This window comes from Columba livia, chromosome 2 (assembly GCF_036013475.1).
Source record: "Columba livia isolate bColLiv1 breed racing homer chromosome 2, bColLiv1.pat.W.v2, whole genome shotgun sequence".
NCBI lineage: Eukaryota > Metazoa > Chordata > Aves > Columbiformes > Columbidae > Columba > Columba livia.
The window spans coordinates 34246426-34265655 of NC_088603.1; the positions used below are offsets into that span (position 1 = coordinate 34246426).

General features: G+C 42.9%; 1 protein-coding gene across 4 annotated transcripts in view; it reads right to left on the reverse strand.

Moving 5' to 3' along the window:
- The window catches only part of RAPGEF5 (Rap guanine nucleotide exchange factor 5), a 162622-nt gene that overhangs the window by 58597 nt on the left and 84795 nt on the right, over positions 1 to 19230 (reverse strand). For all 4 annotated transcript variants that reach the window (XM_065051278.1, XM_065051280.1, XM_065051279.1 and 1 more), the window contains 2 exons: positions 6329 to 6432; positions 5899 to 5987 (listed from right to left, as the gene is read on the reverse strand). In XM_065051278.1, coding sequence (XP_064907350.1) covers positions 5899 to 5987; positions 6329 to 6432 — 193 coding nt within the window. The remainder of the gene's footprint in view (positions 1 to 5898; positions 5988 to 6328; positions 6433 to 19230) is intronic.

Below are 19230 nucleotides of genomic sequence, written 5' to 3' on the forward strand. Positions count from 1 at the left end.
AAGGATTCTGGAAATACAAATATAAGATATAGGCAGACCAGACGATACATACCCTCATACTCCCACTTCTCTCTGAAATAAAAACCATTTCCCTTCCTTCAGTATGACATTTCTGCATGCATTTCTTCCTTCTACTTTTAAGGTAATGCCACCCAATTTCCCAGCACAAAGTCATTACTTTATGCTGCAGTTTTGCATCTCACCAAACTCCTGCAAGCAAGTCCAGCTTCTGGAGATACCAGTCCTTCACCCCTGCCATCCTCACCTGCACATCTCCCATTCCGTAGCACCCTCTCCCTGTGTCAGGAGCAAACTTGGTGCCACTGACAAATTAAATGAATCAGGAAATGGATCCATCTTAAAACTAATAATTCAGTATTCCCTTGGTTAGTATCAACTGGGACCAGCTCCCTACTCAAGTCGACCACAGAATAAGACAACAGGCTGCAGAGCCACAGAGGGACCAGCGCAGTGGCAGGAATGAGTGGCTGGGGAAGGCTGAGCTGCTGCTTTAGACTACAGCACCAGTTTATGGTGGAATAACATATTGGTAAAATGACAACCTTATTGCTTAGATGTTCCCCAAATAGAACCATTTATTTTAATTGGCATCACATTTTCCACCTCCCTCTGCCACTGAAGCTGATTTATATGATAGATTACAAACCACTGTTAAAGGAGTTCGGCAGTTTCATATCTGAGCTCCTTTGGAAGTCTTTGGGGAGTAACATCTGATCCTGGTGATTTGTTACTATTCATTTTATTGATTTATTCTAAACCTCTTCTACTGACACTCCCATTTGAGACAGTTTAGACTCATGCTACATGAAGCAACGGTCCTGTGTGAGAACCTAACCTCACCAAGTTCTCTCACATTGAACAGTGAAATAAATGATTATTTTAGTTTCTCTGCTATTCTTACACTGATGTTGCTCCATGCATGTCAACTCTGCTAAACGCATTCCTTTCCTATGGGCATGGCAGTAATATGCATTTAGCCCACTCAGTTCACAAAGCTTTCCTAAGACTTTAGGGAAAAGTTTACAAAATCCCTCAAAATGATGACAGACAACATGTCATTAAAAAGGACTGGTAAGAAGAAGGGCTAGTGGGCATTTATTCTCTCCATCCTAAAAGCTGGAAGATAGGATCACAAAGTGTTGAGCAAGTATTTATTCTCCTTGACATCAGTCCACATGCATCAGATACATTCACGTTGATTGCATGGCAGTCAAAGGAGTACATTTTTTAACATCTTTTACTCCTCAGTAATAAAGCACAGTGAGCAAGAGTCCTAACAGCATCCTTTATAGCTAAGAAACAAACAAAAAAAAAAAAATCAAAAAGTAATTAGACTTTTTTTCTTGTATGATTAAACAAAAGAAAACATCTAGAAAAGGCAGAACTGTATTGCTTTTTTTGCAACATCATTTAGCAACTGACTACAATCAGCTCATGCAAGATAGTACCATTCCCCTAAAAGGCCACATATACAGTTCCTCAGAGTGTGCCGTTAGCCAACATCAAAGCAATGTCATTCATGCAAGTGTAGACACAGAATAGATTAAACAAAAGCAACCCTTACTACACAGCACTTCTAGGACAAAAAAACATGGTGTGAGGGCCCCACCTAGACGCTACGGTATGACCCCAAAGCTAAAACTGCTTCTGCATGACAGCACAAAGTTCTCACCAATACAAGGACCATCCACAGTCCAAGATAAGGTGGCTCAGCATGGTACAAATGTCATTACTCCTTTCTTTTCCTATTCCTAAGACATCCAGACCATATCTACAGCTTTCTGCATCAGTTTTAGCTACATCATAAGGATTCATCTTTTTTTTTCTGTCCTGTTAAGACTTTCAGCATCAAAGATCCTACTTTTGTGATAGCCTGTTTAACAAAAGTATCATGCCTGCCTTTGCCACTACTTCTTTCACCCAGTTCATTAAAAAGATACATCAGTTAAGACCAACACCACCACATAGTGCTCCATTTTTCATTTACATTATTTCTCTTGGTCTCCATTTCCCACTGCTTCTTGCCCTCAAAGACCTTCACAAATCAAGCTCTTCTCTCCCTACTCATTTCCTAAAATTAATGCCCCAGTAGAGAGGTAAAAGACAGGTGGTGTCATCAGATGGGAGGAGGGAGATTATGTTCTGCTTCAGCAACGTTCTGCTTAAGTTGCCTGAGACGTGGCCCAGTGGCCTGAAGGATTCAGGCAGGCTTGAGAAGAAGCGGTGGATGTGATGATCACTGTGTCAGTCCAGAGGCTGCCAAACGTTGAATGCAGTCAGTGTGAGGCAAGATGGTACGTTTGAACAGAGGCAAATCAGAGGATACTCCAAAGGCTAGATCAGGATACTATCCACAGAAGGAGATGCTGCTAATACCCAAGAAATAGAAACTTTTGCAGAAGAGGACAACAATTTTGAAAGAAATGTTGTAATCAATGGGAAGGTATTAGAGATACTGAAACACTAAGATTTGGCCTGTAGAAGATTACTTGTTCAAATCCCTCTCCTTGATAAGGATTAGCCCAGGAGGTATGCCTTGCATTTTCTGCCTGGATATAAATATATTTGAAGTGTCTCACTCTATTCAATTTTTAAAACTTCAAATCGCCCTCTAAAGTACACACTCAGCAGACATCCCCCAGTCATTCCAACAACTTTAGAGATGACTCAGAAAAGTTGTTCATTACAGAAATTTAAAATCTCCAGCCATCTCACAGTTGGAAACAAGAACAGTCATCTTAGTGGTTGGTGCATTACAGTTTACAGTAAATCAGTGAGATGAAAGGTTTCTCTCTTTGAGACAGAAGGCTGGCAAGACTTTATTACTGGTAAGCTCCAATTTAAGATAATGCCACAAGAACTCACATACACTCTCTGACTTAGTAATCACAAAAAAACCTCAGTCATTAAACTGTTATTAAGTAGCCAAGCTTACAGAGTCTGGGAGACCTCAGGCTTTCTAGACATCCTTGCCTTCAGAAGTCATCTGAGCAATAGACTAAGTCTAATTGTGCGCATTGCAATGTCCCCTTTAGTGTCCTCACTTGCTATGATGGTGTTTAGCCACATCACAGACACTGGGACTCTTCTTCAGATAGGGTAAGAGAAGACGTCCCCATGAATTTTTTATAGCAGAGGACACTGCAGCAGAGTGTTTAAGGTACCTTGCTACAGGTTCAGTGGCAGCTGAAGGGAGCCTCAGGCCTGGGCAAGAGCCCAGTTTAATTTATTCCAGACCAGCAACAAAGTTCCCCATTACTCTCCCAGCTGCATGTGGTACCTGCTGACTTGGGCTAGAAAATGGAGGACGGCTGGGGGCAATACGTGGGGTGTCATCCCGCTGTATCAGTGTTTATAAAAAGCCATGCTCCATGACCATGCTAGCTCCCGGAGAGAGTGGATTTTTATTTATTTATTTTTTTAATGACCAGAGAAGATTGCAGTTATGATCTGTTATACGAAGGGTGAGAATAAAAACATGCAGAGCATCCCTCCTTGGGAAGCAGTGCAAAGGGTCAAACAGATCAACAGCCCCCTTTGCACCAGCATATGTAAGAACAGCACTTTCCCATGTTTTTTGCAGACACAAATAAGCAAACCAGGTTGGGGACTGCAGGGAAAATGGGAGGCCAAGGAAGTCATCTTGGAATCAGCAAACTGACAGCAGGAGCAGCAGCTGGGTACAACAACATCATCCTTTCATGTTCTGCAAAGCTACGCCTGCTAGAACACAAGCCTGTGGGACTGTGCAATTTGACCGTCCTCTTGAGACGGGACAGGCCGAAACTACAAAAAGTACAAAGAACAGCAAATCCATGCACACAAGCAGCAGAAGGATGCCTTCAGGTGCACACATAAAGATGCACATATATACAGTTGATACTCCATACTTACTCATGCTAAATGCCACTCAGGCTGAAAAACAGACTGATAAAAACCATCACAGGGGCATCCACCACATAAAACACTGGGCAACATAACGCCCAAAGTCTTTTATTTTGATGAAGTTCTATTTAACCAGATTAATAAAGTCAGAAGAAAAGAGTACATTCTGAACTACCCTTGAGGGTAGTGGAGGGCCGCTGGGCAAGGTTTAGCACACTTCTTTGTGATGGCAAAAAGAAAAAAATGAAGCCACAGCCACTTTGTTCTGTCCCTGGGATCCAGTTAATCCTGGCTACAGGGCAGAGCTAATTGTTTCTTTCTAAAAGGAGTTAGGATAAGGCAGAAGAGGTGAGAGGAAGCCAATCAACCTTTAAAAACATTACCATCTACAAACCAAGCAAGTACTGGTTTAGCATTTGTTTTGAGGGCAGTTTACCAGCCCTTCTCTGTAACAATAAGAACAGGTTTATGAACAGCCTCCTGCTGATGGGAGGGAAAAAGAGCAAAAAGAAATAAAAGGTAGTACAAATGTGGATGTATGCAGAGTCTAATGCTTAACATAGGGAGTGCTTTGTATTTACAAACACTAAAATATAGTGCAAAACACTAGTGAAAATCTCGTTGTTTTCCAGCAAGACTGGGAGCTTATAGAAAAAAAGATGAAGCAGACTATAAAGACAAGAAGCCAATATGCCTCAATCTGCATAAGAAAAACGTTAATGGGGAAAACTCACTCTGGATCTGACTTGACCTTAAAGGGCCAACGAAAGACCCACACTATACACTGCCTAAAAGCTGGCTCATGTAAATTACACCCACAACTAGTCTGAGGGCATCTGTGGAAGGAAAACAATCACAGCCTCTCTCTGCACTAAATATTAATGTCTAGGCAGACAAAAGCAGCACCAGGAATACTGTAATAATATCACGAGCAGACACCCTATGTTTCTCGGGGGCATTCAGACATCAGCACTAGGAATACGTCTATTGTCCCACATTAAACTAATGACTTGTTTCGAGAACCCAATCCTGACGTTCCTCTAGGAATCACAGATGTTATTTATATTTTCAGCCACTTAAAAAGATTAAAGTGTGTTCATTCTCAGTAATCTCATTTGCAGAGAGAGATATATACAGAAGCAGGAGTATGCATTTTAACCCTATGGGGAACGATGAAATGCACAGCCCCATTTACAGCCAGCTGCCTTCCGCAGCTCTTCAGTATTTGGGACCTCCAAAAGTCTCACCAGCCTGGCCGCTTTCATTAAAACTATCTACGAATTGCGGGTTGCAGGAACTTCTGATGGACTACCCCAGGAGCTCTTGGTGACAGCAAGCTGTGTATAGAGCCAAGAGATCCAGCTGAAAATTAAACTGCATGTCAGGTAGCCCAATCGATATAATAATTGCTCGAGGCTAGAATAAATTACAATTTCTGGTTGAAGACACACACGTACAGCACCAGGCGATACACTGTGTCCTGGGTTATGAGAAAATTTATAAACCGTGGTTATGAAACAGAAGACGTGCCAAAGTACTCGGGTGGTGGCAAAACGGGTACTTGGCCAGGAGGCTGAAGTGCACAGCAAGTATTGTGATCAATGTAATAGCTGAAGGCTATAAGGAATAGCAGTCTCTGCTTGGAGATACATGGGAGCTCCACAACGCACACCGCAGACTGAGCTACGCCGGCAGCAGAGAAAGACGAATACAAAAAAAAGGTTTAAGTTTCTGCTAAGTACGTGCTGCTCCTGAGCAGCTTCGCTAAATGCTGGAGCTGATGCCCCGAGGCCGGGTGCCCCGCTTCGCCACCTGCCCACATTGCCCCGAGCTGCACATCAGGCTGGCAGCTGGCTTTCGGCCGGGGATGCCCGGGAGCGACCCCCGTCGCCTCGCCGCTCTGCTGGCACCGCGATCTCTCCCCCATTCCCGCACAGGACCGGGGACAAGCGCTTCCCCGGCCGCCGCCTCCCCGCCGGGCTCGCTCCTTACCCGTCTCCTTGTCCTGCGCGGCTTCCAGGTGCAGGTCGCTGAGGAGATGCTCCAAAATCTTCTCCGGCGTCCCTGACACCACCACGTATCTGTCGGAAAGCAGAGAGTCCCCGGAGTCATCCTCGGTGGAGGACTGCGAGCGGCTGCTCCACTCGTCCTCCTCGTCCTCCTCATCGATGTACTTGAAGTAAGGCACGTCGAAGGTGGGCAGCGGCCGCTCCCCGCCGCGACCCGCCAGCGCCTCGGGCACCCGCACCCTGCCGCTCCCCATGGCGCCCCGCTCCCACCGCGCCGCCCCACTCAGGCGCGTCCCCCGGGAGCCATCGCCCTGCCCGGGGCCGCGGGCCGCCCTCCCGCCCGATGCCTCCGCCGCCGCGGAGCCCGGCCCGGCCGGCCCAGCCCCGCGCTCCCGGGGCCGCGCAAGCCTTACCTCCCGCGCCGCTCGGGGGCCGGGCTGCGTGACCACACCTTCCGCAGCACCAGCGCTGCGCCGGCCTCCTCCCGCGCCCGCTCGCCGCCGCCTCCATCGTCCGCCTTTCGTGCGCAGGGGGGAGAGCAAGAGAGAGAGCGCGGTCAGTGCCCGGCCGGGTCTCGGCCAAAATGTCCAAATCGAGAAGGGGGCTCGTTGCGCTGCGGGGCAGAGGGGAGGAACGGGCTGCCCTTTGTAAGCCACACTCGGCATCGTGTGTTGGATTTTAATTCCCAGGAGTGGAGGGAGGCCGGGGGGGGGGGGGGGGGGGGGGTGGGGTGGGGTGGGCTATGGCTTTCTGTGGCCCCGAGGTGATGGCTTGTTTAATTTCCAGACGGTCAAATCAGGCAGGGGACAGGTAACAATAGTCAGAACGCGGCAAGAACTCCCCAGCGCTCCGGTAACACACAAGCGGAATACACCTTCTGCAAAGCTGCTCTCCTGTACTTTAACAAAGACAATGAAACCAGTGGGATAGGCGTGCAGTGTATGCCTCTGAGCATCTCTTAAAATACTCTGTGTACAAATCCCCCCCCCCTTTCAACTTTTTAACTTGGGAAACAAACACCCCAACAGAAAGTAAAGCCCAGTGACCATCTCTTGGTGAATCTTGGCTAAGTTGCGATTTAGGCACTGACTTTCTGCTTCCCGGCTCCCTGAAAGGGAAGGGAGCTGAACAATCATCCATTTCTGCACACACAGCCTGCATCCCCAGAGCAGCTAAACCCAGCTGACTGTGCAGCACAGGAGATGAGGGCTTGCTGCTGACTGAGCAGGGCACATTGAAATATTGAAATACAGCAACCACCAAAGAGCTGCTCACAGCCCCCAGCGAGATCCTCCTCCTGGATTCAGGCACCGGAGGTTGAGCAACACAAAAGAGGCAGCTGTTTCAATGCAAGTACATCCAGTAGTTGCTGTTCCTCTGATTCTGACCTGGTTTAGTTATATCGTCCAGTATGTCAAACACATGTGTAAAGGCAATACATGGTCTACTCAAAGGAGAAAAAACAGTATTTGTGCATCAAGTGCACAGTATCCAGCAGTGACAAAGAATTCAAGTGGACTAAAAATTGCTGAGGAATAGATGTTGGCAAAAGAAGCGAGAGAAACTACTGTATGATCTCCCCCTTGTACTATTTCATTTCTTATTCCAAGACCCAGTGAGTCCGATTGCTGTTTCTGGTTGTCACTGTGGTGCAGGCATGTCCAAATATGCAGCCCCTGCCCTGAAGAAGTTTTCTTTATCAGTAAACATGTAGAACTGATCTATTAAATTTCTGCAAGGTCAGACATACAGGTACTGAGCCAATTAATGTCAGATATTCATTGTAAAACTCCCAGGGGACATTATTGAGCAGCCGCATTAGAGGAATACTGATGCATAATTGTAATCTTTCATTCACTGGCTGTGTTTTTTTGTTGCCTACATATTTGAAAAACTGCAATGAAAGAAGCAGCAAAAGAGAAAGAAAGGAAGAACAAGAAAGAGGTGCAGCATTAAAGCAATTCAGTAACAAGGAGTTTTATCCAAACAAATCTCTCAATTTCTCTGTCTTTTCTCTGGCATCCTCTAAAACAGCCCTGATCGTCATTTCCCCATGCTTACTGACATTCCAAACTGCAGCACATATGAGGCATATATGTGATGTATGGTGCTGTATTTGTACAAAACATCTATTTCCACATATATGGGAATGGATTTTAAGCATACCCATATATATTACATACACAAGGAGCTGGCAGCAACTCAACAGGGAGCACTGGGAGGGCAAAAGCTCCCTCATACTGAAAGGACATTAACAATGATTGTCCTGGAAGCCCATGTTCCTGCTTCAGCATCTCACAAAGCAGAAACATTTTCAATAAACCTTTTGGGTAATTGTGCATAAATTAATTGCACAAAGTGCCCCAATGGTGGCATTTTTGTAAGGCTCTTCCTCTTGTCCTTGCCTGTTTGATCAATTTCAAGGAAAAGAAAAATCATTTTATCAGGAAAGACTAAAATTGTGCAAAACCAAGGCCAATAAGATTCAGTTCGGATTTTCATTACCTATAATTTCCAAAAAAAGGAGAGGGATAGAGAATTTCTATATGTTGATGTCTTCTGTTAAAAACAATTTCACTTTAAGGGAAGAATTATTATTTCATTAAAATCCCACTTATGCATGACGTATTTTTGTGTTCAGTCAGAGCCTTTAATCACAGCACAAGCAACGACAATTAACCTGAACACAGCAAAACACAAAGACAAGTCTTATGTATTTCCCCAATTTTTACAAGTTCTGATTTCACTAGGGATATTACTCTAAAATGACACCAAGGCACGCTTCATTTATCGGAATCTTGAATGGCCCGTGAAATAATTCATTCTTGCTGGAAGAAAACTGGGCTGCTCTCAGCATGCTCCAGTAGCAGATGAAGAGGAGGATGCAAAGGGGCCCCCAAGTGACAGCAGCATGTACTGAAGAGGAAGGCAGCACCCTTTCCAAGTCCCTGTAAGTCAGCAGACTGACTCAAGAGACATTCTCATCATACCAATTAACAACAAAGCTGCCGGGCAGTTTTTCAGACCATTATGCAGGCCCTTGGCTAAAGCAACCTGCACCGACCACACAGGAGCAGACTGACCCAATGTCACCATCTCTCTCATTCTATGGCCAGGCAGATGAATTGAAGCAGAGAGGCCACTGTATGGTCATTGCAGATCAGCAGCAGAATCACAGTTCAAACTCTGGTGATGCTACACTGCCACCTCGGCTTTGCGCCCTTCAATGCTGCGTATTTGACATTTACTTCCCCCCACAAGTGCCTAGGGTGGGAAATGACTCCCAGCAGCCTGGGTCAGGATAAGTTTGGACCTGTGCTTCTGCAGAGGTGGGACAGGAGCAGGGAGAGCACCAGAGATATCCCAGAGGTTAATCACTGTCTCACATCACATGTGGCCTTGACCAAGTCACTTGTGGAGACTCTCCCTGTGTCTGTTGTCCCTTCAAAAGCACCATTCGCATCCTGTTTGGATGTTAAAAATCAATCCCTGGTGCACATTACCTACTACCAGGAAATTTAGCTAGTGTTCATGAAGCTCTGTGTGTGTCAAGCATTATATTTCACATTTATTACAGCTTTTAATTAATCATCTCTAGATAGCTAAACACAGCGCTATCAACCTCTACGTCACTTTCCAGCAGGAGTTTTAAGTAAACACTAAGGCCCTCTGGACTCAGCAGATCTTCCAACCAATATTATGGTCAATTTTCCACTCCTCTCATCCATCTTTCTAATACTGAGATAAGCCATTTATCTCCCAGCTAATATATTTTAACAGCAGACAAGTGCTACCTTTATTTTCAGCATGAAAGGAACCCTGGGGTGGTATAAATATTTATATGCTTATAGGAATGAAACAGCTGGAAGCCCTTGCTTAGCGGGCCTTAACTTGTGCAGGTTATGCTTTGCATGAGCAGGAATATGACCCAGTGAATTACCACCAGGGCAGAAGAAAGCAGAGGTACGTACGGTAGTGTTGCAAACAGCCGCGGCATGCCAGCTTCCTTACAGAAGAGGTTAGGTTTCTGGGTTATTTGCAATTGACAGGGAAAAATCTGATCTCTGGCCAGAGCAACCAATAATTTTTGTATCAGTCAGGGATATTTCCATGTCCCTTGAATTCCTGAGTTTGGCTTTTAATTAATTAAAAGACAAACCAACACCCAGAATGTACTGCCTCCCCTCTTCCTAGGAGACATATCCAGTGCTAGGAATAGTGTTGAAAAGCTGTTCTACCTTCTAACAGCTTTCTAATAGGAAAAACAAAACAAAACAGTATGGTCTACAATAGACACTGCATATTCAGAACTCTGCCTCACTGAAAAGAAATTGCATTTTCACATCAGTAGATCGAGAGAGGTCCTCCTTCCCGTCTACTCCTCCCTGGTGAGACCCCATCTGGAATATTGTGTCCAGTTCTGGGCCCCTCAGTTCCAGAAGGACAGGGAACTGCTGGAGAGAGTCCAGCGCAGGGCAACCAAGATGATTAAGGGAGTGGAGTACCTCCCTTATGAAGAAAGGCTGAGGGAGCCGGGGCTCTTTAGTTTGGAGAAGAGGAGACTGAGGGGTGACCTTATTAATGTTTATAAATATATAAAGGGTGAGTGCCAAGAGGATGGAGCCAGGCTCTTCTCGGTGGCAAACAATGATAGGACAAGGGGTAATGGGATCAAGCTGGAACACAAGAGGTTCCACTTAAATTTGAGAAAAAACTTCTTCTCAGTGAGGGTGACAGAGCACTGGAACAGGCTGCCCAGGGAGGTTGTGGAGTCTCCCTCTCTGGAGACATTCAGAACCCACCTGGACATGTTCCTGTGCGGCCTCACCTAGGCGTTCCTGCTCCAGCAGGGGGATTGGACTAGATGATCTTTTGAGGTCCCTTCCAATCCTAAACATACTGTGATACTGTGATCATTCCTCCACATGACAGGATACCTGTGAAAAGATTTATTTCTTTATCTTACCCATTACTGAAGTGCCTGTTAGGTCAAAACACCCCTAACTAGCAATGCAAAATAGGCACTTGCCAATGACAGAATTTTTCTTCAACATCTCTTCATCTGCTTCTTTAAAAAAGGGATCAGACCCAGAGCTACCCTGGTAAATCCCAGACCCAGAGAGATTCCCACATTGCTGGTTCCAATGAATAAAGAATAATACAGCAATTAAGAGATAACCTGACTAAACTTAATGTAGCTTGGAAAATCCAATCTCCAGACAGATTTTCCTGCTGTCAGACAACGGAGCAAAGGCAAAGTGAATCTTCTCTGGGCAACATGCAAAAAAGCAAACTTTGCACAGGCTATCCACTTCAAAATCACATTAAATAACAAAGACATTGCCTCCTCTAGGAGTTATGGAGGGCAGGAACATTTTGTTTTCATAGCATAATTTGGTACAACTGACTCAACACAATCAGATAATGCTGATCACTTCTGCCTCTATGTATGTCTTTTGATGCTGGTGCCAGGGCATGCCCTTGAGAGGTACAGGAAAAAGCATAAGCGAAGAATTCCTGGGCCTGTTCATGTTCTGAAGAGGAACCCGTCCTCCCATAAAGAATCCGTGGAGCTTCTCTGCACCCACACAAAAATTTTTCTGTAAGAGGTGTGAAATACAAGAGTGGAGGCTGGAAGTGGGCTCAGAAGCACAAGTGTAAACAGGCTTCTGCTGCAGCGCAGGGAAGGTGCCCAAACAGGTGACAGAGAAGGACAAAAGCCATAAAATAACAAGATCCTCATTTCAAAAAAATGATTGTTTTCCTGGGCAGCTATCTTTTTGCTTGGATGCTGTAATCAAACCCTGGCATATACTACCTATGCAAAAGAAGAATTACAAGAACATGATGAAGACAGAAAGGTCAAGTCTGAAAACTGCAAAACACCAACTGGTATCCTTTGATTTAGCATTTTTTAATAAGACTTTTTGTCTGCTTTTAGTACTATGTCCTGCTCCTTCACTACATCCTCGTCTGTGGGGACTCTGCAGTACTCACTGCAAAGGCTGGGAGCATGTTCTTCTACACAGTGACACTGAGGTCCCCAAACTTCCCCACTGAGAACCAGCTTGGACACAGCACAAGTTATAAAGTGGCTTTAGCTCAGAGTTCCCTCCAAGCTCATTACATCCCAGAAGCAGATTCTCGCCATAACAGCAGAGAAAGAAAACCCTTCACAGCTCGGGCTGAACACACTCGGAGCTTCCCAAGCCTTCAAATATTAACCTCCAAAGCTCTAAAAACTCTTTACAGAGCATGTACAAACTGCATTTTTTGGCCTCTAACTTGGGTCAGATTTCAGCGAGTATTTATGATGCTGAAAACAAACAAACAAACAAACAAACAAACAAACAAAACAACAACAAAAAGGAAAAAAACAAACAAAAACACAAACAAACAAAACAAACAAACAAAAAACCTCACCACTTTACCCCAAAGGGATTTCAGATCCCACTTCAGAAGTATAGGGGCATAAGGGCTTTTCAGAGAACTACTACCAGATTTTTTTTTTCACATAGCAAAACAGTATTTACCTCTAACCTTGCCCTTAGCAGCTTCTTAAACTTGTTGACTGCATTTTTCATTAAAAAATTCAATAGGCTGAGGCAGACACCTTTTGGAATAAGCAGATAAGATGAAACAACTCCTAGAAACAACTGAAAATGAAGTCTTACAATGTGAGGCATTTGCCAATGCTAGTAATAGACAATGAGATGAGTCCTAGCTATAGAATACAAACATATTTGTATTACAAACATGAAAGAAGGCTGAAAAGCCTTTAAACCATTCCATTAACAACTTCTCCTGTAAGAGACACTGTCTCAGACAGCATCTATCAAAAACTAAAGATGATTGCTCACTTACACTTCACAATGTTTTTCCCTGGAATCAGTTATTGTGAAGACAGTGGAATTAGATTTAAAGTCACCAAAGTAGAAATAGATGTACAAAAATGACCCTATTCTTTATAGGCTCTCCATCTTTATTTGACAAGAAAATGGAAATGAACACATCACAATTAAAGTGGAGATGGACGACAACATCTCTGATCTCTGTGGATAATCCATCTCAGAATACAGTGCTGTATTTCAGTTTCGAGACAAACCAAAATCTGCATTAACAGGCTTGATTTACTTTCAACTACAGAAGGAGAAAAGCATTTCAAAGTCATCAGCACAGCTTATCCAAGCTGTATAAGGAGGAGACTGGTATTTCTTCAGCCATGGTTACTCTCTTTTTATTCTAGAATGATGGAAATAAAAAAACCAGCTACTATTCTACCTCTACTTAAAATATCACAGCACAAAACATTATCAATGGGACTACCCATTTTGCAGTCAGTTCCATGATCACCACTTTTTCCAAATTTCAAGGGAGAAATTACCTTACAGGACTGAAGGAACATCAACAGTAGCTTTTCATACGGCAATTCTCAAGACTCAAAGAAAGCATTTATTTCACTATAAAATGCAGCTCATAGCACAATCATATTAGATTTTATAATTTTTCTCATCTCATGAACTTTTCTCCAGTTCTTCTTTGTACTCTAATATTTTTGTTTCCCTCTGCAGTTGTTAAATCTACTTTCATGAACATGTGCTAATTCACAGTATAATGGGAAAAACAGAAATCCGCTAATAACATTAACATTTCTCATACAATGATTTTGTTTTGCCTCTGAATGACTTCTGACTCGTCTATAAAACCATAAAACACTTTAAGTGATTCAACTACCACCTCCCCCAGCAAAGGGCAGCCAGGGATCATACCAGAACTTCCCGGTGGTCTCATGCTGAGCTATCTGTCCCAGAGATGTGCAACAGAGAGACAACATTCGGCTCAAAAAAAACCTCCTCTGTATTTATTAGCTTCACAAGTGATGGTCAAATAAGCACAAGCCACATCATGGAAAAAAAAATCAAAAAGTTTGTTGCTGAAGCCAATTTGGAATATTGCATCTGATAATACACAGAATAAGCCCTCTTAGAAAAATTGTTGGTGCTGTCATCTGCATACCAAGTATCTGCAGCAAAGGCAATGTTAATAACAAGTTACCCTTGTAGAGGGGTCAAAAGGACAGTGCTGGTAAAACAGAGATGACAGACAACAGGCATCAGGGAAAAGATTAATATCCCTACACAGTCATACATCAAGGAACTCAATTTTTGCCTGTAATCCCAAAACTGCTGAGAGTAGGATTATTTCTTCTTTCCCTATTACTAAGAAGAAAGAAACCGCTCATGGGAATAGGGCACTGCTAAATGTGAGTCCTTATGTGAGCAGAAAGGTTGCACTTAGGTCCTAGGGCAAAAAAAAGCTGTTCCATATGTTCCCAAGCAGTGGTCCCACTGCAAGTGAGACTGGAGTTTCATTCTACAGTGTAAAATCAGTGTAGAGAGAAGAGGAGCTTCACACAGCCTTTCATAGCAGGTTAATAGCAAGAAATGCCCTAATTTGAGACCGAATTTTCTGTACCTCTGACCGGCCTCCAGTTACCTCCCAATATTATCTTTTAAATTGAGAGGACTTTTACAGATGAGGGTTTAATGAGATAAAGCAATACGTCTAACATAGCAAAAAGGGTACACTTTATAAAATTACATAAAAAAAGCATTAGTGGTGTCACAACCACCGAAGTAATGATATCATAACCTTAACACTCCACTTTGTCAGATAATGAAAAATGTCTTTTTAAGACAACTGAAGGCTATGCATTTTGGTTTTCTTTTTCTTGGAGCACATGCTCTTCATAGCTATTAGTAGATAAGTTTGACAGCCTGACAGAGAGCTACCACCTTGGCAAGGACAAGCTAAGAGACCTTCTCTCTGTAACCATGCAAAAGCAGAGGGGAAAAAAGGAGGAGGGAGTAGGGAGAGTGAGACAAAAGACGTGAGGATGGTATTAATATTATCATTCTCTCATAGCTGGCAGCACTTACTTCAGAAATACTGGGATGTTGAAGAACTGCAGGCCTAGAGCATTTGTATTTGTAAAAAAAAACAAACAACAACAACAAAAAAGCCAAAAAACACCCTTGCACCACATCAGGGCAGATTAATGTGGCCACAGAACAAAAGGTGGAGGTGCCAACCATCCCTCCCAGTGGCCTTGCAATCAATGTGGTGGGGTGTGGAGCTGGTTGGAAATTTTCCAATTCAACCTTTTTTTCCTACTGAAAAAAATGTGGATTCCCTACAACTGGGTTTGAGCAGAAAGCAGGCTGCCGGGCTCCCCTCACCACCTGCACATACTGCCTGCCCCAAGCTGGTAGGGCTTCTGCCTCCCCTGCCCTCCAGGAGCTCATGGGGCCTGGAGCTGCAGCCTGGAGGTCCAGGTCCCCAGGTTTCCAAAGTAAGCAGCAGGAAAATTAAATCTGTATTTCTGCCCTAAGAGAGCTTTGCAATTGTATTTTTTTCACCAGAATCAGAACGGAAACTTTTTCGCCCCAAGAATATTAAGTTTCTTGTAGGACAAAATTCAAGCATCATAAGCATCTTCCTTGCATATGCAGATGAAGCAACAGCTCAAGCCCCCAGGTACCTAAAAGTGCTTTGCAGTGATGTCAGTGGCAGTGGATCAGACCTCAGCTGCAGTGACAAGCATGAGAGAAATTATACAAAAACTGCAGGATTTATGTCTTGGCCAGGGAGGGGGAGGACTGTGGAGGATTCGAGGAGGACTGCAGACTTAACCCAGATACCCCAGCACTGATAACACATACTGCTGTTGCCACATGCCTTAGGAAAAGAAAAACGGAAGATGATTGACTAGATATACAGGAGTTACACTCGAGAGTAATCTTAACTTCAGAAGGGTGGAATTCAAGAAATTATTGGGATATGAGCGGAACTAGATAACAACTTGATTAACAACCAACAGGGCTGGAACTTGGCTTCTACAGCAGCCCCCATGCTTTCACACTAGAAAGAAAACTGCAGAAGATAGCTCAATGTAGCTGATTTAATTTATTAACGTGCAGTAATATTCACCTTGGTAAGGACATGTGTACAAAGGCCTTACAACCCTTGTAATGGACACAGTGATAAATAAGGTCTCCTGAAGGAATGGAAGAGAGATGGCATTAAGAACGTAACACTGTCAGCCTTATGTTGCTCTGATTACCAGAGTTGGGCACATACAACTTTTAAGTCAAACTGACAAGATCATCAATCCCTTTCTTTGCCTTTCACTCTAATTCATACTTGGTGTGAAGTAAAATATTATTTTTAAAAACTGACTTATCCAATTACTATCTGCCAGAGAAACTTTTTTCTCCTGCCTTATGTCCATAGCACCTCTCAATGTTGGCAATGCCACTAATCTAATTAAAAAAAAAATATTTAAAAAAATTAAATATATACACTATCTGATTATAAGCCATAATTCCAAGCTAAATCTTTTCCATTAAACTGAGACGCTGCTCATTACATATATCATTCTAAGGCATATATTATTCTGTTGAAGCATTATGCTCAAAAAAGGACGCAACTGTTTTTTTATGAGAGAATATTCAGCAAAGGCCAGGAACTGGTTCTAGCCTTGTAAATGTTTAAGATCAACTCTAAAGCTGAGAATACTATATAAAGCTCAAGCTCATTATCAGGAACTCCAGAACCAAACTCTCTCACATAGAGGGACACAGGCTTCTAACAGCAAGTGTGAGAAAGCACTGAGTAAAAAGAAAAAAATTTTAGAAACCCTCCAAAGTTCATGTTTAAAATAAAAACAATTTATTTAACTGCTAGCCCAACAGCAGGTGTTACAAAGTAGAGTTTGTATCCTGTGTTTCAGTGGTTGTTTTCAACTAAGTTAGATATAATGTGATGATTTCTTTTGAGAAAAGCATACATTGCTATGAATATAATTTTCTTGGGTTTGGATGATGGTTCTATCTCCCTCCAAAATAGCCTGAAATGACCAGCCTTTTTACTAATGCTTTCTAATGGTTCTTTTCTTGCTAATTAATTCATGCATCTAAATCATTCAAAACCAGATAAGCCACTAATCACTTGCAGACTTAATAGCGTATCCTAAGTAGACAGCAATGCATAGAGGATGCAATAAGGTTGCCAAAAAGAAAGGAAAAACAAGTCAGGAGGAAAAATAAAGCTCACTCCTTCTACCTAATAGCAGGAGATCTGATTCTGTATTTATTATGTCAGTGAGCATGTTATCTACATCAATGAATAGTTTACTATAGAAATGAGAAAAATCAGAGTGTTTCTAGACAGCATGCTTTTTCCTAATGTTACACATGGGAACAAATTAAAGGCTTCTGTTGGTTTTGTTTTTTTGCTTTGGTACAAGGTTTTTGTCCACATTCAGCAAAAGTAAAAAAAGAAAAGAATGAGGCAGGTGGGAAAGAGTGGGTTAAGCGGCGGTTGTCAGCAATAATTCATTCAAAAGTGGAGATTATAGCACACAATAAATAAATTTTATGGCAAGATTGCAACAAGGAAAAGAAGAAGGTGCTTTCTTGCATGTCTATGAAAAGAATACTGCTATAAAATGATAAATTTAATTAAATTTTCATGTATTGAGGAAAATCAAAGCGTCACAAACAATAAAAATTACCAAAATATACGTCACTCACCACATTATGAAGTAACATTTTGTATTTCTCTCATTTTATGATTTTAAGTGATCACATATTAAGTTACTTTTATATTGTTCCAGATGGAACCATGTACTTTCATCCTTCTTAACTAGCTACATGCTCTAAAAATATATTTCAGTATGAATGCTGGGAGTTTCTTTTCTGCTTTCTTTAGATTATACAGTCGTACCCAACTTTAGGAGGGAGTTAAGTTAGTTATAGCAAGGGCAATCTCAACATTTATTGAAGTTATCGAATGAAAAATGCATCATTACCATGGCAACTGGTAAATCACATGGTGCAATGAGATGCAAGGCATCTTGAGTAAACACTCATCTGTGCGCTTGTGTGTCCTCCTCTGCACAGAATGGTTCCTTTGCGGAGGAACATGCATAATTTCACTCTCTTCTACAAAAAGTTGATAGAAGGAATCCAAAATGTAATTTTTGCATGGGGCAATTTCACCAGATCTGTCATTAGAATAGGAACAAATATTGGAAAAAAAGATGAAACATTGAATGTTTTGCTAGGATTTACTTCAATCAAGACCATGGAACCTTACAAATGACAGAGTATGCCTCTCAAACTCACTTGGCATCCTTGGCATCAGAAGATTGTTCACAACAGCACTGGAAAAAAATTCTTCCTGATAGCATGAAGAGCTGCCAGACGTGCAGCAGCACATCACACTGGGACAGCTGGAGCTGTTACAGCCTCCAGCCATCTGCCCCACCCTTCTGATGGGGTGTTGGTGCCCCCAAAACAAGGGCATCTGGTCTACCCTTGAATCAGCCCTGAACCATACTGCTGCATGTCTTGCCAGGCTCTGATATTATCAGCATCTAATGCACAACCTCTCCTGAGAGGCCCTCCCTTCATCCCCACTCTTAGCGAGACAACTCTCTCTGGAACAACTCGTTCAAACCACATTGCTCTACTGCCAGTCCCATCTATTAAGTGTCAAATATCCACCCATCACTGGGTTTTGACTGTACTTCCCTGATGCCCTTTTCTAGATCTTCTTCAGCCACTATCATGCACACACAAGGCTCGTTGCCCATCCTTTTAATTCACCATGAGGTGCAGCATGAAAACCATATTCCCAAGTAATCTCCCTTGCATCACTCCCTTTCTCTTTCCTTGAATTATCTCTTCCTTCTTGACCTTCTGACCGACCTGAAGTGGTGTTACATCTCTAGGGAGAGACAGAAGGCCACACCATGATGCCCCTTGCCAGCTTCTGATGTCACACTGTATGCACTATGGTTTCTTCAGCCAGCAGGGGCTCCACTTGGGGATGCAAATGTCCACTGACATGTATCTTCTCCTGATCCCATTGTCTTCCTCACACCACATCCCATTACCATCAGACAGCATAGTATGGACTACACAAACACTGCCAACACTTATGATGACACCTAAGAAGTATCAAAACTATCACGTATCTCCAACCCTGACTTCCCTTCCTCCATTTCTGTCTTTGATTCCTTCCTGACCTTTATAAAACTATACAAGTTATATAGCTTCCTATAGGTTTATAGTCTTTTTCTGTATAACCTTGAGATCTCATTTAACCGACTTCCTCCTCTTTACTCAGGAAATTATTCTTATGTCATAAATCTCAAAAAGTCACCCTATCTCATAAGTCCTTCCAGTAATGACTTCTTAAACCTGTTTACTTTGTCGTTGCTGGGCTCTTCCTTCCCACCCACTTGGTC